Source organism: Rhinatrema bivittatum, chromosome 11, assembly GCF_901001135.1.
Source record: "Rhinatrema bivittatum chromosome 11, aRhiBiv1.1, whole genome shotgun sequence".
NCBI lineage: Eukaryota > Metazoa > Chordata > Amphibia > Gymnophiona > Rhinatrematidae > Rhinatrema > Rhinatrema bivittatum.
In genome coordinates this window covers 68,609,721-68,635,393 of record NC_042625.1, presented here as the reverse complement: position 1 = coordinate 68,635,393, position 25,673 = coordinate 68,609,721, and the positions used below count along the sequence as shown (strand labels likewise).

Here is a 25,673-nt window from a genome sequence, read left to right as displayed (position 1 = left end):
CCCATTAAATACAAGAGATTCTTGTGCCTTAAGGGAGCTCTGAATGCGGTGGCTGCGCTGCTCTCTCCATCCTTCTTATCTCACTGTCTAAAGAAGCTATTTACTAGTTCAGCCTGAACCCAGTTTGTGCTTTATAACTAGCTGCCTCCTACAGGTCACTCCATGTCTGCTTCAGGCTCTCTATCTGTGCTTATTCTAGTGCATATTAGTGAACTGAGAGAGAAAGTGGATCAAGAACTGGTGGAAAATCCATATATAACTCTCTTAAAGCAATACTTATTTGCAGGGTTGGGGGGAGAGGGTCTTGATGACAGTGGAATTCAGTAATTGTTAGCAAGCCTCGGGATTGATCCCGCATGCAGCTGACCTTGGGGATGGTGTAGCCACGGAATTCAATGTCTTGGGTAACAACATGGGGGACGCCCAGGGGAGCAATATCCGCAAAGCGCTGGACCTCATGGATGACGGCATCTGTGTATGGCATCTTGCTCCGATCCTCCACTGCTGGAGCCCTTTCCTGTCCAATCACAAGGTCAATTTCCCGCACTACATTTTCTGTAAAAAAAAATATATATATATATATATATATCTGCATATAGCTAGGAGAGAGAAATATAGAAAAGTTTGTTTCTGTACAGGTTGCCTCTACTCTTATTTAACCATGGGCCCAACTATTCATATTCCCATATCTCATCATATTCCCGCATCTCAAAAAAGATATAGTTGCGATGGAGAAGGTACAGAGAAGGGCAACCAAAATTATAAAGGGGATGGAACAGCTCCCTTATGAGGAAAGACTAAAGAGGTTAGGACTTTTCAGCTTGGAGAAGAGACTGCTGAGGGGGGGGGGGGGATATGATAGAGGTGTTTAAAATCATGAAAGGTCTAGAACGGGTAGATGTGAATCGGGTTATTTACGCTTTCGGATAATAGAAGGACTAGGGGGCACTTCATAAAGTTAGCATGGGGCACATTTAAAACTAATCGGAGAAAATTCTTTTTCATTCAACGCACAATTAAACTCTGGAATTTGTTGCCAGGGGATGTGGTTAGTGCAGTTAGTGTAGCTGGGTTTATAAAAGGATTGGATACGTTCTTGGAGGAGAGGTCCATTACCTGCTATTAATTAAGGTGACTTAGAAAATAGCCATTGCTATTACTAGCAACAGTAGCATGGGATAGATTTAGTTTTTGGGTACTTGCCAGGTTCTTATGACCTGGATTGGCAATGGCCACTATTGGAAACAGGATGCTGGGCTTGATGGACCCTTGGTCTGAGCCAGTATGGCATGTTCTTATGTTCTTATTCTTCCTTCTTTTTGAGCCTCCCAAATTTCCCTCCCTCTGACACATTTCAATGAGCGTTCAGATCTATCACCTCCTCTCTCAAAGGGCTCTCAAACATTGACGTGGATCGCTCCCCTCACTAGCCAATGACTGAAAGTTGAGTCTTTGAAACTGAACACCTCAGTGCTGCTTGCATAAATCATCCTTGGTCCCCCATCCTTGATCTCCCCTGCCGCATAAATCATCCTTGGTCCCCTCCGTCCTCAGTCCCCCCTGCCACATAACTCATCCTTGTTCCCCCCCATCCCGGGATCTAGTAGGTGAGGGAAGTATGAGTATGACACATCCCAGATCTCGGTGGCCTCACTGAATCGGAGACTTAAACCGATGTTATCCTGAGGCTAAGCAATAGTATCCCTCAGGAACACCCCTGAAGTGAGAGCCTGTGATGGTTGGGTCCACAGTGTAACTGGGCAGTCTGAGAGAAGGATCCAGAATCTTTCCTCAAAGAGTGTGGAGAGGGGAAGAGACTAATCAGTATGGGTTGCTGATTAACTCCCTAGCAGAACTGCCTCAGGCTTCAGGGGATGATGGTACCACCTCAATGAAGAACTTTTGTGTCTTGGAAGGCATATTACATGTCTGTGAACCAGGAGAGGTGCATTTCAGGAGTTCAGAGGCAGCAAACACCTGATAAAGGTCAAAGTGTGAACTAAGATTTCCTAAGGGTTGAAAGGAGTAGTAAGGAATCTGAGTCAAATGCTCAAAGATATCATAATTAGTGCTGGTGTGTGAAATACAGATGGTGATAACTCCGCTCAATCATTTTTACTAGAGGGGAATCAGATCCTTCTGCAAATGATGGAGGAAGACTTTTGTGAATAATGTAAAAAAGCTACAGGTTGCATTTGGAAGTGCTCTACCAACAAACCCCATTACACACTTAGTAGTGAACTTTCAAAGGAGTTACGCATGTAAAAGTACCATATATCAAAGCAATTTTCAAGAGCCCATTTATGTATGTAAAATGTTTGAAATTTCAGTAAAAGTAGCAATTTTCTAAAGTCCTTATGTGCACATAGTTTATGTGCATAAATCCATTGGAGCATTACCTCCATAGTAAATAAAAGCAGCCAAGTTGGTAACATGATCACTGCCTAGTTTGATTTTTGGAAAAGTATGTCAGGATCTGAATACATCTTCTTCCTCAGGAAAGTGCACTTTGTGTTTTTCTTACCACCTGCATTACTTCACCAGCATGACCTCATGCTTTAAAGACTCACTTAGCCATGTCTGAGGTTCTGCCACTGGATGACAATACCCAGATCTCTCCTTCCATAAAACTCATACAGGACCAACCAAACAAATATTAAATTTGAAAAGCAATCTCAAATGACAATAGGTAAATACTTCTAAGGTCTATCCAGTCTCTGCTCATTCTTTCTTCCTGCAGCAATACTGCTAAACCTTCTTGATCTCTAGCTGTACCTCTCACTTGCTACCACTACTGAAGATCCTCTGTGTCTATCCCAGGCTTTATCCTTCACTCCACCACTGCTGAGGGTTCTCTGTAGGGGTGTGCATTCGTTTTGAACGCATATGTAAAACGCAACTTTTTTTTTTTTTAAACTTAAAAAAGTGATGATGCGCAACGCATCGCGATTTTCAACTTATTCAACATAGCTATGTTGAATACATTGAACCTAAATAAACACTTAAACCCCCCACCCTCCTGACCCCCCCAAGACTTACCAAAACTCCCTGGTGGTCCAGCGGGGAGTCAGGAAGCCATCCCTGTATTCCTTTGCGAGGAGCACGTGACGTCGGCGTCACGTCAGAGTGACGCGTACGTCACGTGCTTCTCCGCGCCTCCGCTCCCGGACCCCCGTTGGACCCAACCGGAACTTTTGGTCAGCTTGGGGGGGTCAGGAGGCCCCCCCAAGCTGGCCAAAAGTAACGGTTTCTGTTACTGTCCCAGGATTTACTTTTTGCTTCCCCATCACTGTGCCCATCCCAAGACTTTTTGAATTTTGATACTATTTTTGCATCACCATCTCTGCTAGGCGTCTGTTCCATGTATTGCCTGCCTTTGCTGTGAATATTTTTTGGCTTTTCACCTGTAATTTCGGGGTACTTCAGGAGAATCAGGAAAGCATATCTCAGGGTTGTACTAGTGGTCTCAGTCCCTGCGAAGAACAGATTTAAGGTGCTCATCACCAGATTATCATCATTGAACTCAGAAGCCGGGTTCTGCTTTTCCTGTGGAAAGGTAGAGGAGAGAAAAGATTTCTAGCTAAGAAAAATACTAATTTTTTATACAAAACTCAGTGATACCGAAGATTTATCATTGACCAAAATTCAAAGTGGAGCCTCTACAATTTTCCCAGCAAAGCATGAATCTGAGGCTGGGCTACATTTCATTATTTGCTTTCTTGGCCTTTGTAAATCTACTGTCCTGGGTCACCTTAACTCCTCTGAGAACTTAACTAGGTGATGACTTTAGTTGCTTGCTGTACTGTCAATGTTGTGTTATTTCTGGGCTAATACATTTACTAATGCAAGTTTGTGACTTAGGAACATATTCATTTAAAATGTTTTTTTCCTCAGCATAGTTAAGGTGTAATTTAAGTAATAAAGGAAGCAGTTTCTTTCCATTTCTTTTGATGTCACAAAATGTCTAAGGATAGAAACAGCACATTTTCTTTTGGTGGGCTATTGAGGCTTTGAAGTTTCTGGGAAAGGGACTCTGGTCCTACAAAGGGTTCTATTCGCTGGAAGCCAGTGCTGTGCTATTTGCTGGCCAAGACTGCTACTATGAGGACAGAGAAAGTAAAGGACAAAAGATTTTATAATGTATTATAACAAACTATTCTTGGTCAGCCTATCAGATATTGTTTAATTTTAAACTGGTTAATTGCAGGCTTTTGCACCAGACTTAAGTAAGCGATACATTAAGTATTCATCCCTGGAGCCAATAAAAAGGGACTGAACAGTAATTAAACTTCTTAACTAATTATATATAAAAGAATAGGTCTCCTTTGTTTAGCAAAAAGAAAGGGGGCAATGAAGTAAATCCTGTATCTCAGCTTTTTTGGCTGAATCAGGAAAAAATGGAAAAGGAGTAAGGGGGTCATTTTTGTTGCAGGACGTTTGTTGTTTGGTTGCTCTCTTATTCAGTCAAATGAAACAAGCATAACCTTTTTGTTGGAATTTTAAAAAAAAAGGTTATTAAAGTGATTTTTAGATAAATTTTAGTTTATTTTCCAGTTTCCTTCAGTATTAAGGTGGTATTTACACCCTATTAGTTTTAGGGAGAATCGGAAGATTTGTAATGATTTTATTCAGAATAGAGAGGAAATTTTTATTTCATTTAATGAGGTTTTGGACATTTCCTCCATGATGCAAACTTTAGAGCATAAGAATATAAGAATTACCATACTTGGTCAGACCAAAGGCCCATCAAGCCCAGTTTCCTGTTTCCAAGAATGGTCAATCCAAGTCACAAGTATCTTGCAGGATACTAAATAGTTATTCATTCCATGCTGCTTACACGTAGAAACAAGCAGTAGTTTTCCTAAGTTTACTACTACTTGGATAATAATGGTGCATAGATTTTCCCACCAGGGCTGTTTTTTTATCATCAGGGGGTGGGATGGAGTGTCCGGAGGTGGATGGGCAGTTTGGACCAGCCTATTGATACTGTGGTGAGTAGAAGGGGCTGGGGGAACAAAGCTGGAATCCTACCAGTCTGGAAATGGGAATGGGTTGGGTCGGGGAGATGGGGTGAGGGGGCAGCGATCTGCTGACTGCATCAATTTCACATATTTCAGGAAGGGGTACATGGCCCAACAAACCATATGTGAAATTTGGGGGTGGGGGAGAATCAGCCTCTTAACTTCCATTTTTACTTGTCTGCCAGTTCCAATTAATTGGATATCTTTTAAAGATATCTGGTTAAGCTGCAAGTTATCCGGTTGCATGTAACTTTAGGCTAGTATACTCTCCATACCTTTCCTAATAATTTCTAAATGTGATCACTTGGGCCACGTAGAGAACTGAAAGTCATTGCATGTCCCCCCAAGAATCTTGCAACTGCATTCATTACCCATCTGGACTGCAGAGAAATTCATCTCATCCAGAGCATTTGACAATCACATGAGATTGAAATGAGAACTCATATGCTAATATTCTGAGCAGAATTTAGATGGGGATTTGGGAACTCATTGCTTGAATTGAGAACTAAGAAATAGGGCAGGGCTATGGGTTTCTGGTTATAAGTTGCTAAAAAGCTATTTTTTCTGTCTTTTCCAATGCTAATAAATTCTTCTTTTACTTTGATGCCATGGGTTTCTGTCTCCTATAGAATATAAGAGTATAAATGTGTTATGTTCCTATGTCTGCACTGAATTTGCCTGTATTACTTGTAATAATAATATTTTGTGGTTTTTTTTAGGAGGATCCTGTAGTTGTGTTGGCATGTTAGACATGCCCATTCTAAATCACATGGCTGAGAGCTGGAGTCATTTATATAAATCACACGGCTGAGAGCTGGAGTCATTTAAGTGGTCTCTCCCATAGGTAGAGATTTACACTAAGATTTTTTTCCCATTCTGTGTCTGTTTTCAAAGGGGCTACCTGTATGGCTTCCAGAATTAGGCAGCTGGATCAACCTCTTTGAAAACGGACAATGGCTCAGTGACTAAATTTAGTTGTCAGGATTCATGAGACAGCTCAATTTAGGTGCTGTAAATGTAGGAAACAAGAGTAGGGTCAGGTCAAGTATGGGAACTTAGGAGCCCAAACATAGGAGCAGGGATAGCTGCCCTAAATCTAATCAATTATCCCTGTGCTCCCAGACCGGCATTCAGCTCCCCTCCCCACTAAATTCCTGATCTTAAAGTAACCCCCCCCCCCCCAAGCCAGGGCAGATCTCCCTCCTCCAACCCAATACAACAGAGATCCTTTAGTGACTTCCCCTCCTCTAGAAGATCCCAATCCATCTCTGCCCACCCCAGATCCCTTCCCCATTCCCTATTTCAAAAAAGACGCACTAGCACCCTTCTCCCTTCCTCCCCTACCTGCCAAGATGATCCGTAATTCCTTCAAACCTATGTTCCCCTATTTCAACTCTAAGCACTATGCCAGCCCACCAAAGAGTATCCCAGCCCCCAAATGGCCCCCCCCCCCACCCCTCGGGAATCTCAGTTCAGAATTACAGAAGTTCATCTGTCTTTTCCTATAGAAGGGATGTGATGGCCATCCTGTGTTGAGTTTCCCACTACTAATTGTCTATTTTTCACATTTTTTATTTTTCTTTGGCTCTTTTTCTGATTATTCGCAGCCACTTGGTAATGCTAGGATGAAAAATGACTTCCATTGCAGGGATCACACTAGCACAGGTCACTGTGTGGGCTGAAAAGACCCTGATTGCTTTAAAGACCATTACCGTCTCCCTTTTGATGAGAAAACAGTCGATAAAATCCCGGGGGCAGTTGGGATCCAGGGACTCTTCATGCATTTTCTTCTTCTCTATGATAAACTCTTTCAAGAGCGTCATGTTTTCCATAACACGCAAATGAGGTCCTGGTATATACTGCATAATACGGGGAAAAATATTAAAGATCTGCAAAAGAAAAAAAATAGATTGTTACAAATATTCTACAATTTACCATTAATCCCACAGGGAAGGGATGTGGAGACTTATTATTATAATTAATCAAAGGTATTTATTGTACCTGTTTTCATCCAGACAGGATCCCATGCATATTACATAGTTACATAGGTGAATAGATTAAAAGAAGAACAGAAGCCCATCTACTTCAACCTTCTCCTGATTGCCCAATGGGGTATTCCAGAGGAAGACAAATTCCCTTCCTTGACCTCCTCCCCTGTGCATCTATAACCGATTCTGCACCAGTGAAACAAATTCTGTCAAACCCCCAAATCTGGCAATCATCGCAGGAGCACCCGATCAACATTTTTCCTGAGAGGAAGATTTTAAAAGCATTGCTCGTGCAAAAATGACCACATATGCGGGCCGCACAAATTTTAAGAAGCCAGGAAGGGCGCGCATACATGCATGTACATGTGCCTAGAATAAGGAGGCAGAAAATGGGCGGGTCATGGGCAGTCCGGGAGTGGGACCAAGACTGATGCGCATAACCACAAATTTTGCAAAGGTAACATGCGTTTGTTGCCTGCGTCACTTTGCTACTGCTCCTCATGAGGCGCAGGGAAGGGGTGGGGGAGAGAGAGAGAGCAGCTAGTACTGCAGTGTACAAATCAACGCCTCTTATAAGGGCTATAATTCTTTACTGATATAAATTTTACTATGAAAACCTCAGAATGTGTCTGTACTAACACTCCCCCTAACCTCCCGAAAACCAACCCCAATTCAAAGTGCCCCTCTAGAGTGGTTCCTATATAGAGAGTATCAGCCTGAACCTATACAAAGTCACTGTCTCTCTGCGAGTGCAGTGACAGTATTTGAAATGCCATCTGCATGCTTTATAAAATGAGGCTCGTATTTTTGCTTGCGCTGCATTATGCACATTTATGGGTGCATGCGCGTTCCTTTTAAAATTTACCTGTTAAAAGTATAGTTACATCATCAATATCTTATTCATCTATCCATCCGATTGGTTAACTTAGTTTACAAGTGGTATGTTAAATTTAAATAAATTAAAAACTCTAGAAACCAGGAGCACCGGATCAGCGTGTTTCCTTAGAGTGTAGCTATATCATCATTAGCTTTTTCATCCAGAAACCTGTCCAGTTTACTTTTGAAATGATTTAGTGTCTGCTAGCATAACTCTCCATAATTTCACTGCTCTTTGGGTAAAACATCTTCCTAGGAAGGCGGTGAAATCTATTGCAATAACCTCAACTGTATTAAGTTTCCAAGAAGACTGGGGTGACCTGCATGGAGCAGCTATGATTACAGCCTAACAGCAGCAGTACAGCTGCTGCCTTATAGACTCCAGAAAGGTCCTCTCATAAGGCTGGACAGAGCTGTAACTAGAAATGTTAGCACATGGGGCAGACAAGCATACGTTTCCCCCTCCTCTCCCCACTCTGATCCCTGCCTCTCCCTCCCTTCATCCCCTCCACTGATCCCCAGTCCTCCTTTCCTCTCCCCTCCCCCCCCATCTTTTCTTGCAGCTTTTTTTGTGTGGGCCCCTGATATCTTTCTCTAACAGGTTGGCCCCACCTTAACAACTAAATACCACAGGAAGAGAGGAGGGAAAACCAGTGAAATAAAAGTAAGAAAGATGTACCCTGTTAGTTAACAGAAGGAAGAATAAGAATTGTTGGATGGGATGTTATTAATGAAGAGTTAGGGGACTTATGTAATCTGCATTATGCTGATATTCCATAAGGAAATATTTCCCTGCTGTCAGAGAGAGAGAAGGGTATGCGCTGTCTGGAACAGTAGAAACACCCTCCTTTGTGCTAAAGTATAGGGGATGATATTCATCCATGCAGAAAAAAGTGTGGGATCTGGTACTGACCATATCTGATGATCTTAAGGTGGCCAAACAGGTGGATAAGGTGATGGTAAAAGCCAGAAAGATGGTGCACAGGGAGAGGAATGGTAACAGAAAAAAGGAGGTGATATTACCTCTGTATATGTCCCTGGTGACATCATATTGAAATACATTGGACAATTCTAGAAACTTCATCTTCAAAAGATTGGAGATGATCTAGAGGGTGGCTACTAAACTGGTCAGTGGTTTTTATTCTGTTGCGCAGCGGGTGGTCTCTTGGGTTGAGGTAGGGTTGACGCTACCCGCAGGACAAGCCCTACGGGTCCCCACCATCAGCAGGCAGAGCTGGCTGACTGACGGAGGCTGGCTGGAGCTTCGTCAATACCAGCCCTCATTCTCCACAGGTTGAGCCCTCGGGTACCAGGGCCAGCTGGGCTTAGGTGGGCCTCTGTACAAGGTCTTCTCAGGGATGACGAGGAGGTCAGCCAGGGGCCAGCAGTGGTAGTTGAAATAAGTGGTCCGATCTGGACGAGGCGGAGTCCTGGAGACCCGGGAGCCAATGAGGACAGGCAGCAGACAGAAGGCACCCGAGTAAGAATAAGCCAAAGACTGAAAGGCCAAGTCCAGAATGAAGACAAGAGGAGCATCGTAGAACAGGCTGAAGTCAGGACAGGTGGCAGGTAAGGAAGAGTGGCAAGGCAAGCGTGGGTTAGTACCAGAAGTCAGCAGGAGAATGGTCAGGCAAGGCAAAGGTCAACCCAGGAGACGAGCAGTAGTGTAGTCAGACGAAGCAGTGGTCAATACCAGGAGATGAGCAGTAGCGTTATCAGGCAAAGCAGTGGTCAGTACCAGGAGACAAGCAATAGCATAATCAGATGAAGCAGTAGTCAATACCAGGAGACAAGCAGTAGCATAGTCAGACGAAGCAGTGGTCAATACCAGGAGACAAGCAGTAATGTGGTCAGACGAAGAAGTGGTCAATACCAGGAGACAAGCAGTAGCGTGGTCAGGTGAAGCAGAAGTGAAAGCCAGGAAGTCAGTCAGTAGGAACAAGCAAGGTAGACATGGAACACAGGAGTGTTATGGTTTTGTGAGAATGTGAACCCTGGGCTGAGGTGAGAGATGACTCTGCCCACAGGGAGGAGCCCTGTGGGCCTCACCATCCGTAGGCTTGGTCTTGATGATACAGGACACTGCTGGAGAGAGACTTTATTATGGGAAAAAGAAGCAGAGCCCACAGAGCGGGACAGAAAAGAAGACACAGTTCTGAGCAATGGGGGTATACCCCAGTGATGTAGCTGATGATGAAAATCTGATAGTGGCCCACGGAGCGGGGTATGCCAGGATGTTCCCACGGTGAAAGAAGTACCTTAGGTTACAGATCTGGTAGTGGCCCGCAGTGCGGGGTATGCCGAGGAGTCTGAGCTGTAGTGAAGGCTGAGGTATAGGCAGTCCAAGGAACTGTAGCTGATGCGGCAGGAACTTGCTGCACAGGATGAACAGGAAGGCTTAGCTGGGAAAAAGCGGTAGTGGCCCAATGCACGGGGTACACCGCAGATGGAGCCAGCAAGTGGTAGAGTAGAATTCGAATAGTACTCACAGATGGACTTCCCAATAACTCCGAGGCAGTGGGTCGGCAGAATCTCGAGCAGGTAGGCCCTCCGAGGAGCAGATAGCCAAGAGTGCAGATGAGCCCCCGAGGAGCGGGTACTCAGAGTGCCGTAGATCCACACAGGAACAGGATCAGGAAGTCCAGGTATCAAGTGTATTCAGCAACGAGGAACTCCTTGCTAACTCGTCTTAGCCAAAGGCCAGTCAGGTTAAGTACAGAGGATGACTGACTTCATCGGGAGGGGACGCCCCCGAGGTTCCCGCCATGATGTGTACTTAAGAGGCCCTTGTGTGTGTGCGCACACCTTAGGTAATACCAAGTTCAAGATGGCGATCGACAGCGCCCATGCTGACCCGGGGATGCCGGGGAGGTTGGCGTTGGTTGGCGAATGCCGCCATTCGTCCTAATGTTGACGAGACAGGGAGAAAAGAGGTGAGCATGAGAGATCAAAGCTGTCTGCAACCGATGGGCGTAACAAGGAGCAGGAACGGGTACCAGAATCAGGAGCAGGAACACAGATGAGTCAGGAACCAGGAACATGGAGGAGTCACAGGAACTAGGAACTATGGACACGACCAGCATGGAGACCTGTTGCCAAGGCAAGGAAGCACTGGCTGGGCCCAGCCTTAAATACCGGGACCTAGTGACGACATCATCCGGGGCAGCAGGGTAAGTTTCCCGCCACGGCCCCTTTAAAAGAACAGCAGATGTGCGCGTGCGCGCCTAGGGAGGGGCACAGTGTGAGATGGCGGCGTCTCTCAGTGGACCATGCGGGGAGGCCAACCACGGAGCAGAGACATCCGCTGTGGAGACTAATGTGGTCTCCAGACTGCTTTATCCTAGAAAGCTGGAGTAACCTGCATGAACCACTAAGGTTATAACCCAGTATCAATGAGCATTCTTGGGGTAAATGCAGACCATAGTAGTGGGAATCTTTAATGTAATTCACCTTGTGATTAACTTGGGAAAAGACGGAATATGAAATGTTCATAAATAAAATAACTAGGTTTGAGAGATCGGATACAAGACATAAAGGGAACCGGTGTTGGTTTATATATAGGAATTTATACATTCATCTACCCCAAAATGGTAGAATATTGGAGAGAGAGACAATTGGGCAGACTGGATAAGCCGATTGGTCACTACCTGCTGTCTTTTATTTTTTCTTCAAAGGCATTTTATGAACTTACTGTTTGGATCAGATTATCTTTTTGTATGACAGTGCCACTTTCAGTCTGATTCCAGCTCTCAATGAAGTGTAAATTTAAGTAAGTGTAAACTGATCTTTTTAAGATACACCTTTCATGTTCACGGACTTGAGAATTTATTGTTCAAAACCTTTTTGATTTACTGGCAAAATCAGCGATTCTCAATGCTGGTACTTTAGAGCTTACTTGAATGTTTATTGTACAAAACTATTTTAATTAACCGACAAAATCAGTGATTCTTAGTGATACCCATTGAGACTGTGTTAGAAGTATCAGATTCATGTGATTACTTCAACCTGATAGTATTCTGGAATCTTCTGAAATGAGAGAACTGGCGGCTCATGCATTTGACTAATGATGAAGACACCTTTATGGTTTCCTTGGAATTTATTTAAGGGACAATACTTCATGTGAAGAACTCATTAATTGTATCTAATATGACTTTATAAAAATTTGTTCGCAGAAATTGCTGTAAAAATGTAGGTTCATATAATATATAATATGACTTTATTGTAATTTAAAATAAGCCCCCTGGGGAAGCTAGTTAATAGCGAAACAGGGGCGTTTGTCAGGGTTCTGGTGTTTCTATATGTTGTAGGTATGAGTTATGAGTGATGTGTGATGTGTGTTAAAAAATAATATTGATTATTTTGCTAAGTGTATTCATGTATTGTCCAGGGGCGGATTTTAAAAGGGTTACGCGCATAACCCTTTAAAACCCCTTCTGCTCGCGCCGAGCCTATTTTGCATAGGCTCAGCGGCGCGCACTAGCCCCAGGACGCGCGTATGTTCCAGGGCTTTGAAAAAGGGGTGGGAAGGGGGCGGGGGTGTGGGCATGGCGCCAGTTCGGGGGCGGGACCGAGGCCTCTGGCACAGAGGCTGTGCCAGGGGATGGCGCGCCGGCAGCTGGCCGGCGCTCGCAAGTTCGTAAAAAAAAAAGGGGGGAGGGGATAGCCATCGGGGCTCCCCTAGGGCTCAGCGCGCGCAAGGTGCACAAGTGTGTACCCCCTTGCATGCGCCGGCCACGGATTTTATAACATGCGCGCGGCAGCTCACATGTTATAAAATCGGGTAGTGTACACAAATGTACCCCGTGCGCACTGTTTCTAAAATCTGCCCCTTATATCTTGTTAAAATATTGGGGTAGATTTTCAAAAAGCGTGCCTTAGCGTACTTTTGTTGGCGCATCAGGCGCCAACAAAAGTACGCTGGATTTTAGTAGATACGCGCGTAGGTAGGCCTATGGAACAAAGGCGCACCGGCGCGCAAGGCCCTGCTCGCATAAATCCGGGCGGATTTACGCGAGCAGGGCTCTTAAAATCCGCCCCATTATGTATAAACATTAACAACAACTTGTATTTTGTCCCTCTTTCTTATATATTTTTATATTACATCCTTATTTTCTTATTGTACCTTCTTTTCATTTACCTAACTGTAGGGATCCTTGAAATACCTCGCATTATTCCCCTAATTCGCCATTTACAATGCAATAAACAGTGTTTATCGCATGGCAAATGGCCTAACATGGCATAGTGAATGAGTCCCTTAGATTGTAAGCCCTCTACTGATAAGGAAAAACCTACAGTTTCTAAATATATTCCAATCTGAAGTGTCACAAAAGACGAAAAATAAATTAAAAAAAAATTATTAAATGTTTATTATGTTCCATTTGAGTTGACAAGGGAACCATCATCCTCAGAATTGACTGCAAAGATCTCCCCATGCCCAATTAAAACATTCTAATTACAACATTACCACCTCTTTATAAAGCTCAGCCCTTTACCTGAGAAAAGGGAGAATCGAACAGCTTTGAGAACTGATTTAGCAGTTTCAGTAATGCAAGGAATTTCTCATCCTGGTAGTCAAAACGATTCCCAAAGACGATAGAGCAGATAATGTTGGAGATGGACCGGCTGAAGTAGAAGGTGGGGTCGAAGGGTGAGCCTGAAGCAGAGAGAGAGAGAAGGGCATCAGCATTCCTCAGAAAAATACTTATCACAGGATGGGCCATTGTAGGGTCTTCAGTTCTAACATCATGAAGAATGAGGGCCATCACAGGAAGCTTCTTGAAGGAGGGGAGATCCTGTATGAGGGGGCATCTGCTGGTTGGCCCAGTTTCCAATTGACCTCACTCTCAGCGAGAGTAGCCAACAGCTTGTATATCAATAAGCGGGCTGAGCCAGTCCTGGTTTTATGCGCACCACACTGACCGTCTCCTACCTTTCTATCTTTCTTTTCTTTTTGGCCCAGCAGTTTCCAGCTTCCAGCTCAATCAGAGCTACAATGCCATATGCATGGGAAATGCTCATTATGGGGGAAATTTTCAAACGGAGTAAAGTCTGTGGCTAACTTTCACCTGCAGACTTTACACTCATTTTCAAAGCAAAAGTGTGTGCATACTTTCACTTTGAAAATTGCCCCAGGAAAAGTACCTGCATGCATTACCATCTGCTAATGCGTTTGGGTAGCTGTCTTGGGGAAATTTACACACATGCGGATAACTTTAAAACATGCACGTACAAATTTGCTTCTGTATTTTAGAACTAGAAGCTGAATTTTAAAAGCCCATCCAGATCTTGGGCACATTAGGGTAAAAAATCCTCTAGCTGCTAGGTAAGGAATTCCATTGTATGCAGTCGCTAAAGTAGTGGCAACCACCCGATCAAAGAGGGAAACGCCACGCAACATTGCACCTGTCTGCGACTAACAACTGATTAGCCAGACAAATACATCCCTTCTTTACCAAAGGAAAAGACTCCTACGGCTCACCCAATAGTATAACTGAAGGATCAAAAGGCAATTTAGTATCTGTGAAGGGATAAATGCAAGAAACATTCTCAGAGCAATAAGGGGTAGATTTTTAAACTTATGCGCACGCACACATGGACTTGGCTATTTTATGGCACGCGCGTGATATAAAATACAAGGGGCGTGCACACATGCGTGGCAGATTTTAACATCCGCACATGCATGTATGCACAGCCCACGACTTGCCCGCGGAGAGGGGTAAATTTTTAATTTACACGCGGCGACGCAATGGTCCCTTTTACCAGTTCCCTTCCAGTCTTTCTCCAATTAAGGAGCGGACTGGGAGGGATCTTCCCTACCCTCCTAACCTAACTCCCTCCCTCTTCCCCTCTCCTCTCCTCTTCTCCCCTCCCCCTAAACCCTTTCTCCTACCTTTCCTATTTTTTGTTTCATTGCTTACTGCTCTGTTGGAGCAGAAATAATTTATGCATGCCGGCCGACTGTCGGTGCGCGCTTCCCCAACACAGCGGCAAATGGCCGCTGTACCGGCTGCCTCCAGCCCCGCCCCTCCCCACCTCCTGGCCCAGCCCTTTCTCTGGGCCCGGCACTTCTTGTGATAGCGAAAGGTTATATAGCTTGAAAATAAGACATTTAGGGACGGATTTTCAAAGGCCCGGCGACACGCTTAAAACCCCGGGACGCGTCTAAGTCCCAGGGCTTTACTAAAGGGGCGGGGCCAGAGGCCTCAGACACAGTGGCCATTTGCCGCTGTGTTGGAGGATCGCGTGCCGGCAGGCTCCCGGCGCGCGCAACTTGCACCTGCCCGGAGGCAGGCGCGAAAGGTAAGACAAAGGTCAGGGGGGTTTAGAGTAGGGCTGGGGGGGAAAGGTTAGGGGAAGGGGTGAGAAGGTTAGGTTAGGGGGAATGGGGGAAGGCAGTGCGGCTCGGCGCACGCAAGGTGCACAATTGTGCACCCCCTTGCGCGCGCCGGCCCCTGATTTTATAACTTGCGCGCGCAAGTTATAAAATCGGGCGTACATGTGTGCACGCTGGGTGGTGCGCGCACCTTTTAAAATCCACCTCTTACTCTCATAGGGAAGTAGAGCCAAATGTTCGAATGCTGTCAGTTCCCTACTACAGGAATTTTTAATGGACACTTTTTAGAAAAAGCCTTTAAGTTGTAGGTGTTGAAACACAAGAAGGCTATTAGTATTTCCTAATCTTTGCAAATGATGAATTGAAAGGATTTCCCCTTTTGTATACATCTGACTGATCCTGTCATGGACCTGATTTTCAAAAACATTCACACACTTACGGGTAGATTTTCAAAAAGCGCGATTTGGCGTACTTTTGTTGGTGAATCAGGCGCAAACAAAAGTACACTGGATTTTAGCAGATACGCTCGTAGCCGCGCGTATCCGCTAAAATCCTGGATTGGCGCGCGCAAGGCTACCGATTCCGTATAGCCGGCGCGCGCCGAGCCGCGCAGCCTACCTCCGTTCCCTCCCCTCACCTTCCCCTCCCTTCCCCTACCTAACCCACCCCCCCGGCCCTGTCTAACCCCCCCCCCTTACCTTTGTCGGGGGATTTACGCCTCCGGGAGGGAGACGTAAATCCCCGTGCGCCAGAGGGCCGCTAGCGCGCCAGGACGCAACCTGGGGGCGGGTCCAGAGGGCCCGATCCGTGCGGCGTTTTCGGGGCGGGACGTAGTGTTTCGGGGGCGGGGGCGTGGTTACGGCCCGGGGCGGTCCGGGGGCGTGGCCGCGCCCTCCAGACCCGCCCCCAGGTTGCGTCCCGGCGCGCTAGCAGCCCGCTGGCGCGCGGGGATTTACGCCTCCCTCTGGGAGGCGTAAATCCCCCGACAAAGGTAAGGGGGGGGGGGGTTTAGACAGGGCCGGGGGGTGGGTTAGGTAGGGGAAGGGAGGGGAAGGTGAGGGGAGGGCAAAAGAAAGTTCCCTCCGAGGCCGCTCCGATTTCGGAGCGGCCTCGGAGTGGTAGGCTGCGCGGCTCGGCGCGCACCGGCTATACGGAATCGGTAGCCTTGCGCGCGCCGATCCAGGATTTTAGCGGATACATGCGTATCCACTAAAATCCAGCGTACTTTTGTTGGTGCCTGATGCGCCAACAAAAGTACGCCAGATCGCGCTTTTTGAAAATCTACCCCCTACTGAGCAGCCTAGATTTTCTGTTTTTTTAACTTATACGCCATCCATAGCAGTAGTAAAATTACTGTGCGCATATTTATGTGCACAAATCTTGGCTTTCCCCCGACACGTCCATGCCTTGCTCAGACCATGACCATACCCTGCCCCTTTTCCTGAAATTTTGATCCTTTTGAAATCCGCACAGTGCGCACTGGTCCCAATTTGTGTGCGTGCCTCCTGGCTTTGGCACGTGCCGGGCTTTTAAACTTTGCCTGATACTGAGCAGACAGTTTTTCAAGAGGCCATTCATACCGCTGAAACACAATTTTCCCACAAAAATCCATTTGAATATGACTGTGTTTAATAGGTGAAGTTTAAAATCCCGGCGTGCGCATCGATTCGGGGATGCATGCACAAGTTGGGCTCGTGTGTGCCTACCGTATTTTGAAAGTTGCCTGAATACGTGCGCATCTCCTGCTGCATGTACATCTTGCTCCAATTCAAAAAGGGGCGGAGTCTGGGCAGAATCTGGGTGGGGCATGGGTGGTCCAAGGCTGGGCCGAGATATACAACGTGCCTGGGCACACTCCCAGGTCTCGTGCCACATAAGTTTTCTTCTGCTACGGAGGAGGTGTGAGTTTTAAATAAAAAAAGAAAACTAGCCATATCTGAGGGGGTTTAAGGGTCTGGGCTAACTGGGAGAGGTGGGTGGGATGAAGGCTATTAAACTAGGAGGGGTTTGGAGGACCTAGCTCTTAAATGGACGAACTGGTGGACAAACTGGTGAAACTGGCAATGGCATGCACGCGCATCCCTTTTAAAATCTCCTGACTTACTCGATATAAGCGGGATTTGCGTGTCAGTGCTGATAACCCACTGATAATCATAAAAAACAATCAAAAAGTTTAGAATGAATCACATGGGCTTCACCCATGAGACATGTATCAATAGGTAATATATACCATTAATCAGCCTTTAAACAATTTTATGTTACTAGATATTTCTGGCATCTTTTTTGTAAAGTACTATTTATTACTATGTGTGCCTTATTGTAAACCGTTATGATGGTAAATAACTTAATGACGGTATATAAAAAAAAAGTTAAATAAACAAAATAATATATTTATTAATGATCTGGAAAGGGGTGCGACGAGTGAGGTGATCAGATTTGCAGATGACACAATATTATTCAGAGTAGTTAAATCACACATAGATTGTGATAAATTGCAGGAGAACCTTGCAAGACTGAAAGATTGGGCATCCACATTGCAAATGAAATTGAATGTGGACAAGTGCAAGATGATGCATATAAGGAAAAATAAAATAACCCATGCTGTAGTTACACAATATTAGGTTCCATATTAGGACTTACCACCCAGGAAAAAGATCTAAGTGTCATAGTAAATAATACATTGAAATAGTCAGCTCAGTGTGCTGCGGCAGTCAAAAAAGCAAATAGAATGTAATGCGTAACTTTTCACAAAGGTATGGGGGGGGGATTTAGTTAGGGATGGGGGGTGGGTTAGATAGGGGAAGGGAGGGGCGGAAAAAAAAGTTTCCTTCAAGGCCGCATCACGCGCATGTTATAAAATCGGGCGTAGATTTGTTCGCGCCGGGTTGCGCGAACAAATCTTCGCCCACGCATATGTTTTAAGATCTGCCCCCTAGTATGAAAGCATCTTATGTTCTTAAATGAATGTGTATCTGAGTGAGCGCTGACACTCACGTGCCAAAGTGTTCCCATGTGCTGGATTAAAAGCTACCGTCTAAGTAAATAAAATGAAACTGAAATTTAGAATTACGTTGGGGATTTTCCTCTAATTTTATATCTCCTCCCAATATAGCCAGCCAATGCAAGGAAAGTCCTTAGCCAGGTGCTACTATTTGTTGTTCCCTGCAGAAACTGGATACATGTGGACCCTAAGTCTGAACACTTGGTGTTGAGCAATAGCTGAGATGACCTCCTGCCACATAACTGTGAACATTCTCTTTGCAGCATCTCAGCCATCCAGGGTGCAGAGGTCTGGGGGATCAAATCCTACGTTATCCACCTGATAGTGCACATTTGCCACTAAGTCAGCCCAGTTCCTGCCTTTCTTAGAGAAACTGAAAATGCATGTCCGTACAAGTAATGGGGTAAAGCCAGGACTGGACCAGTCTGTCCTGTATGACACAGAGATAGCTCTGAACCCTACTGTAAATCTTCACATTGTTACAGAAAAGGGCCACCTACTGAGCTGCATGAGGCTCAATGCTTATACCAGATAATAAAATCGGCCCCTACTATTTATATATATATATATATATATATATATATATATATATATATATATATATATATATATATACACACCGACATTCGATCGAAATATCACATCGGTTTACATGTAACTGAACATAAATAAGGCAAATGCTGCTTATTTTACATTGTAACATTGTAACTTAAATAATAATTTAGAAAGATAGATTTACATAGTAACTTTGAGAAATAACATTTAACATGTGACTTGGAGGAGATAGAGGGAAGGATGAGGTAGCATAGAGGATTAAATATGTACAGTTATTTTACAAGGGGAACCACAGGGTGGTTGACGGCGGACTGGGGGCAGGTTCTGGCATATTTTTCCCATAGACATCAGAACTGGAAGATTGAAGAAGATTTGAAGATTAACTGTGATCTGAAAAGCGATTTATAAATGATTTTAAATAAATAAATATACTGTATTTATGAGTGACCCTATGGACCAGATAAACATACACAGATACACACACAACTTGCACACACACCAACCTTTTGTTTTTTTCAGTTCCTCCACCAGGAACTGGGCTTCTTCCTGGATCCGCTCCTCAATGCTCCTCTTCCCCATCCCAAAATTCCTCAAGGTCATGAGTGAGAATCGTCGAAGCTGCTTCCAGCGCTCCCCATTGCTTGAAATTATCCCTGAAAAGGATAAAGACAAAATTGACAAGACCCAGGCAATTCAATGCTAAACGTCAGCTCCTGACTATTCAAACATTAAACAACTCTGTGAGAAACTGATGAACTTATTCTTTGTCCAGTAACCCTAAGGGTAGCATCCTTTATTGATTAGGAGGTCTCCTTCCTTTCTCTTGGGCTCCCAATTCAGGTGGAACTTGTTGTAACCTCACCATCCATCATTAACATCATAAGCCAGGCAGCATTGACTACAAGACTTTCTTCCATCCTCACGGGCTTCTAGACCAATCATAGGCTTCATTAGCCTCACTTTGACAATAGTCCAGGCTAAGGCCTAGTAAGCCAGTCTTCATCATGAACATCACCACAGTTTCTTTATTTACAGAGTGCATTATCCAAAGGTACAACATTTAACAGACTGAGAGTTTGGGAAGTAGCAGGAACCAAATGAAAAAAAGATAGAATTAATGGAGAGGGAAACCATATAACTGATGAGAAATGCATGCAGAAATGAGATTTTAGATAGAGAAAGAGAGCACCAAAGAGATGCTAAGAAATAAGCTTATGGATAGAGGTGTAAAGGACAGAAAATATGAGTGTTGCCAATACTAGGTATTATGAAAAGGACCCTTAAGATTCTGTACTGAGTAAATGTGTCCTGCCCCATTTGGATCCCTATTAAGGCATATGACCCAGTAGTTAAGTCAGGACATTTTAGAGTAAAGGAATATACCATCCATATCACAACACCCCCACTAGAGGTTACTGTATTGGTTTATTCCTGCTTGCATAAGGGCAAGTGCATGGATTTTTAGTTTATATATCAAGAGAGAAGGTAAGTTTCCTTTCAGTTCTCTTAATTTTTGAAAGACCCAAAGCTTTGGCTGAGGAGTCTTACAAAATAAAGAGAGTTTATTTCAGCTCAAACCCAGTGGTTTATGAGAGATCTCTAGCATTTTTGCACAAGAGTATTCTGAAGTTTGGAGGACGTTATATCCTTCCTGCCCACCCAGAGAAGAATAAGTTTCCTGGTCAACTCAGTATTACTTAGTCCAAGTGATTCCCTTGCCCCTCTGGCAAATGTGGAGGAAGCAGAGAATGGATATCCATCCAGCATTCACCAGAGAGAGAGAGGAAGTAAGGAAAGAGAAGTAGTGGTACGCATTCTATGTTTAACCACGACAAATACCCATCCAGGATACAGAGGAGAATCAAGAAGGCACCTAACCGGTACAACAGAGAAGAAAAGAAGAGGAAAAACGGGAGAATTCAAGTTCATGCATTTATATCCCAGGTATTTGAATGGGGAATTAAATTGGAATGAGAAACCCCATATTTCATAGCAATCCATGGAGAAGCCAAGGATAAAGAAAGAACCCTGAGGGTTGGATCAAGGGATCACACAACCACAGATTTACTATTTTGACTTGCTTTAGGGAGGTTATATGAAAGAGTTGATAAGGAACTGTAAGGAAAGGCCAGTCTTCCTAAAAAGGAGTATTACATTTGGTGGTTCACTGGATGCCACCATGAGCCATTACACTCACCCAGGAAGCTGTAGGCCTCTTCCCATGGCTAGGACATTGCTGCAGAGGGAGCTTTGTCGAGCATGCCATCCCGCACCAGGATGCTGCCATTTGCTTGCTGTCTCACCAGGCCTGCCTACATGCACTCACACGGTGAGCTGTGGGACTTGAAGGGCCTATGGCAGTAAAGCCCCCATGGTGCCCCCTGATGATGTCACTGGCTTTCCCTTTATAAGGCTGCCCTAGATGATCCTGTAATGCCTCAGCAACATATCTCCTGCACAGCTATGTGTGTTGCTAATGTTCCTGATTCCTGCATTCCTTGTCTTCCAGCCTTGCCTCGTCCAGCCTTCTTTATCTAGCCTTGCCTTGCCTCCGTACTCATCCTGTTCAGTGTCTTCAATGTGTCTTTGTCGACCCTTGGCTTGCCTCTTTGGATCTTGACCTTTTGCTTGGGCCTGACCACGATTGCCTGGTGCCTATACCTGACCCCTTGCTTGCACCTGTCCATGTTTGCCTGCTGCCTGGATCTGACTATTCTAGGTAGCTGCCTGCTTTGACCTTGGCCTGTCTCTGATTCTGTTAACCTTCTGCCTGCCCTGACCCTGTTGTGTTTCTGGACTGTAGTTATCACCACCACCCTAGGGACCTACCTGCCAGCTGCCAGATCGCATGGGCTCAACCTGCTGGGCAGGCAGCTGGTAAAGGTGAAGCTCCAGAATGTCCTACTGTAGGGCACGTTCGCCAGCTGCCAGCGTAGGCCTCGAGGGTTTGTACTTCAGGCTGCGTCAACTACACCGCAGCACTAAGGGCTCAAATACCCACTACCCTTCTCATGGAGTGTGCAACTGAACCAGAGTTTGCAGGCTTGAGCAACACAATTTGGAAGTCCAGCCACATAATGGCCCCTGCAGTTTTAATGCCTGTGAGAACCACACAGAGGGGAAGAAGTTGCTATTGGTCTTCACCTTACAATTTTGATGGTACAGTTGGACACAAACTTGCTAAGTTGTAGCCTTCACAAACTTTGAACCCGATATTCAACATGTACTGAAGGCTACTTAGCCAGCTAAGTAGTGACTTATCCAGCTAACTGGAAGCCGCTGAATATATTGTATATTTTATGCTGCTATAATAAAATTATCCACCTCAAGTAAGGTTTAGGCTTTCTGTTCTCTATACATGAACTTGGATCTTATTTTATCCGATTTAAATGTCAGATAAACCTGTAAGACTGAAATCCCTTACAGAACACTAGCTTTGTGTGCAGCTTGGCTTTTGGCACTCACAGATAATTAATGCCGAGAGCCCAGGAGATTATCCTACCAACCCTCTCCCCACCCTTGAAAATCCTGTAATTCCAGGGTTAAAATAGACTGAGTAATTTATTATAGGACACTGTGCCCTAATATTGCTTATGTGTCCTAGAAAGCTCCTCAGTCCAGAGGTTACACATGTTCTTGTAAAGTAAGGAGTTGGTATGGTCCGTTTGTAAGATTACCCCTTTGGGCTCAGAACAGTATAGAGAACCCTAGAATTTTCCAGGATTCCTCTAATGTAGTGCTAAGGAGATTTCTGCAAGAAACAAACTGCATTATGGATAAAAATTCCAAGTGTGATGGGGAAGAGCTCAGTAGTGGGGGTTAAAACCCAATAATGATGGGAAATTTTAATTGCCCCAGTATTTATTAGATAAATGTCTCATCAGGACATTCTAGAGAGGTAACATTTCTAGATGCCATAAATGGCTGCTTCATGGAGCAGCTGGTTCTGAAACCAGGAGAGGGAGAAATATTTGAGATCTATTTCTCAATGGAATGCAGGACCTGGTATAAAGTGTAAAGCTGGTGGATTCACTAGGACCGATTTTATTTATTCTTTAAACTTGTGTATCAAACTTGATTCCTCCTTAAGGCCCCAAAGTGAACCACAGACAATAATCAGAAAATTAGTAAAAATAAATCTGGCAGAATTGACGACTGGGACAACTATCGACCAACATCCAATTTGCCTTTTATCGCAAAGTTCCTAGAAAAAGCAGTGTTACCTCAATTAGAAAACCACCTAGAAGACAATAATATGCTATATCCTAACCAATTCAGGTTCAGAAAAAAGTTGTTCAACAGAAACTTTACTCATTTCTTTAATGGACCCTGAACTACAAGGGTTGGAAAATGATGAATCATGAATCTTACATACTGGCACTAAATGATTTGTCAGTAGCCTTAGACAATGTAGACCCTATACTGCTTATGCCAACAGTAGAGAAAAATTGGAATAGATGGAAATGTTCTCAAATGGTTCTCTTCCTTCCTAGCAGATAGGACATTCCAAGTAAAACTAGACAGACAATCACACATCTGACACCTTCCCAATCGATATTGGTGTCCCCCAGGGTTCAGCCCTCTCGGCAACTCTATTCAACATATACATGCTGCCTCGTGTAGATTACTAGCGGAACTAGGAATCAATTTCTTCTTATATGCAGCTGACATACAGTTCTACATCCCATTTGACAAATCATTTGAAAAAAACTGCTTCGACACTATCAACATACATGAAAACAATACAAGAAAAACTCTCAACTGAAACTAACTCTACACACAAAAAAAAAACCTGCCTCAGCAAGACTTTTATTAGAGGTAAGGAAATTTGACCACATCACCCCCTCACTGATTGCACTGCTGCCAGTACAAGCCAGAATCCATTATAAACTATTAACAATAATTTTTAATATCATCGACGATACAAACCCCTGCTTAATAGGAGTGAGGCTTCAACCATATACACTGCAACAAACACTTAAGATTGCAAAATAAAGGAGTACTGTTACGAGTGTGACCTCCAATGGCTGCTACACTCCGAGGCACGGAGGCGCGGTCGTCTCTAAAGCAGGGTTGTGAGCCCTTGGGCCACGGCATGATCCAGGAAGGAGCCCCAAGCCACACCGCGGGAGGCGAGCTGGTGTGAGCATGGGTAACGAGAGCAGGACAAGGCTGAAGCAAGGACTAGGGAATAAGGTATGACCCTCAACTGGACCTGCACACCCCGGACAACCAACAACGCAATGTTGATTGATGAACAGTCCTCCAACCGTTCCAAGCCCTTTCGGACCTGCCACTGGGTACGGCAATGGGCGGCAGGCTGGACAGAGGACGAGGGCAGATGGAATCCTTGGAACACAGAAGACTTGGAACTATGACTGAGATGAAGACATCACAGACGAGGGCTGATGCAAAGACATCACAGACAAGGTGAGAAGCTGGGAAGGTAGACATTGGCACTGTCTCTCAGGGCACCCTACACAGCCCACCTTCACGAGCAGACCCAATGGACTGGTCACGGACCACCCTGTCCCACTGCACACCCTACACAGCCTGAGAAGGCTGGTCACGGACCACGAGGAGAGCGGGACGAGCGCAGGATAGAATCCAGCCGAGGTGAGACTCCAATGACGGAGTTGGTGTCATCTGGAGAACCACAGGGGCTGGCAGGTCAGGAAGGCTCAGGAGCGCAGGACACGAATCCACTGCAGGCAACTCCAATGACGGAGACGCGTCACCCAGAGAACCAAGGAGCCGGCAGAACAAGAAGGATCAAGAGCACAGGAAACAAAACATCAGGAAGAGCTGAAACATCAGGAACCAACATCAAGGAAACAGGCAGAGACATAGGACATGGAGCCATCAAAACAAGAGAAGACCACGGATGGCCTGGATCAATGAAGGCGCACAGACGACTGTGAGACTCAATCCAAAGGCACACAAGAACTGAAGTGAAGATCCTTTTATACTGCTGTAGACAGGCAACTCCTTGGGAGGAGTTAAGATGGGCCACACCTAGCTGGCCCTATAACAGAGGAGGAGTGCTGCAGGCCGGCCCCTAGGGAAAAGGGCGTGGCCCAAACCAGGAAGTCCATACAGACCCAAGCAAGCCTCAGGCAGGCCCCAAGGACCTCGAAGGCCTTCCAGGCCCTGGAGCAAATCCTGGATATTTCGTAGGCGAGACCCTGGCTTTGGAGCGGCCTCCAGAAAAGGTGAGATGCCTCCTGTGGCGCAGCTACAGGAGGAATCATAACAACTACTAAATGTGCGGAGTACACATCCAACACAAATAAGAGACCGAATGTTTTCCATAGCAGGTTCTAAGTTATGGAACTCTCTACCAAAGAGATTACACCTGATAACAGAAAGAAAGAGTTTCAAAAGCAAACTAAAGACATGACTGTTCAAAAATGCTTATGATGTAGCTTAGATTATCAATATGCAGACATGCAGATAATGTCACTATAAAAAATCATTGATATTGTTAATAGAATGAGCAAAGAGAAGTAAAGTGGATTATGGTAACCTATTGACTAATACGTGAACATCACTGAAGTGGAACATACTTGTAACAAACTACTGTCCTAGCCCCCAATTAACTTGTAGCTGATGTAGTGTCGACCAAGACATGTATTTGTAGAGATATAGACGTAGACTGTGAATGTTGACCTAGAAAATGAATGATGCTTTGTAAATCGTTGTGATCTTCTTTTGGAATAACGGTATATAAAATGCCTAAATAAATAAATAAAATAGTAGAATACTACACACACTTCATAAAAGTGATCATAATACAATCAAATCTGATATAATCACTGGAGGGAGGACATTAAGGAAAACTACTGCAGAAACATTTTATTTTAAAAGGGAGACAATGATAACGTGAGGAAATTAGAAAA

The 25,673-nt window shown here is 44.7% G+C and overlaps 1 protein-coding gene across 1 annotated transcript in view; it reads right to left on the bottom strand.

The window, feature by feature from the left end:
- Nucleotides 1-25,673, bottom strand: part of LOC115100869 (cytochrome P450 2G1-like) — a 52,617-nt gene that overhangs the window by 5,292 nt on the left and 21,652 nt on the right. Inside the window, exons 3-7 of the mRNA XM_029619883.1 lie at nt 19,278-19,427; nt 13,378-13,538; nt 6,734-6,910; nt 3,405-3,546; nt 368-555 (exon numbers count right to left, since the gene is read on the bottom strand). Of these exons, the coding sequence (XP_029475743.1) occupies nt 368-555; nt 3,405-3,546; nt 6,734-6,910; nt 13,378-13,538; nt 19,278-19,427 (818 nt within the window). The remainder of the gene's footprint in view (nt 1-367; nt 556-3,404; nt 3,547-6,733; nt 6,911-13,377; nt 13,539-19,277; nt 19,428-25,673) is intronic.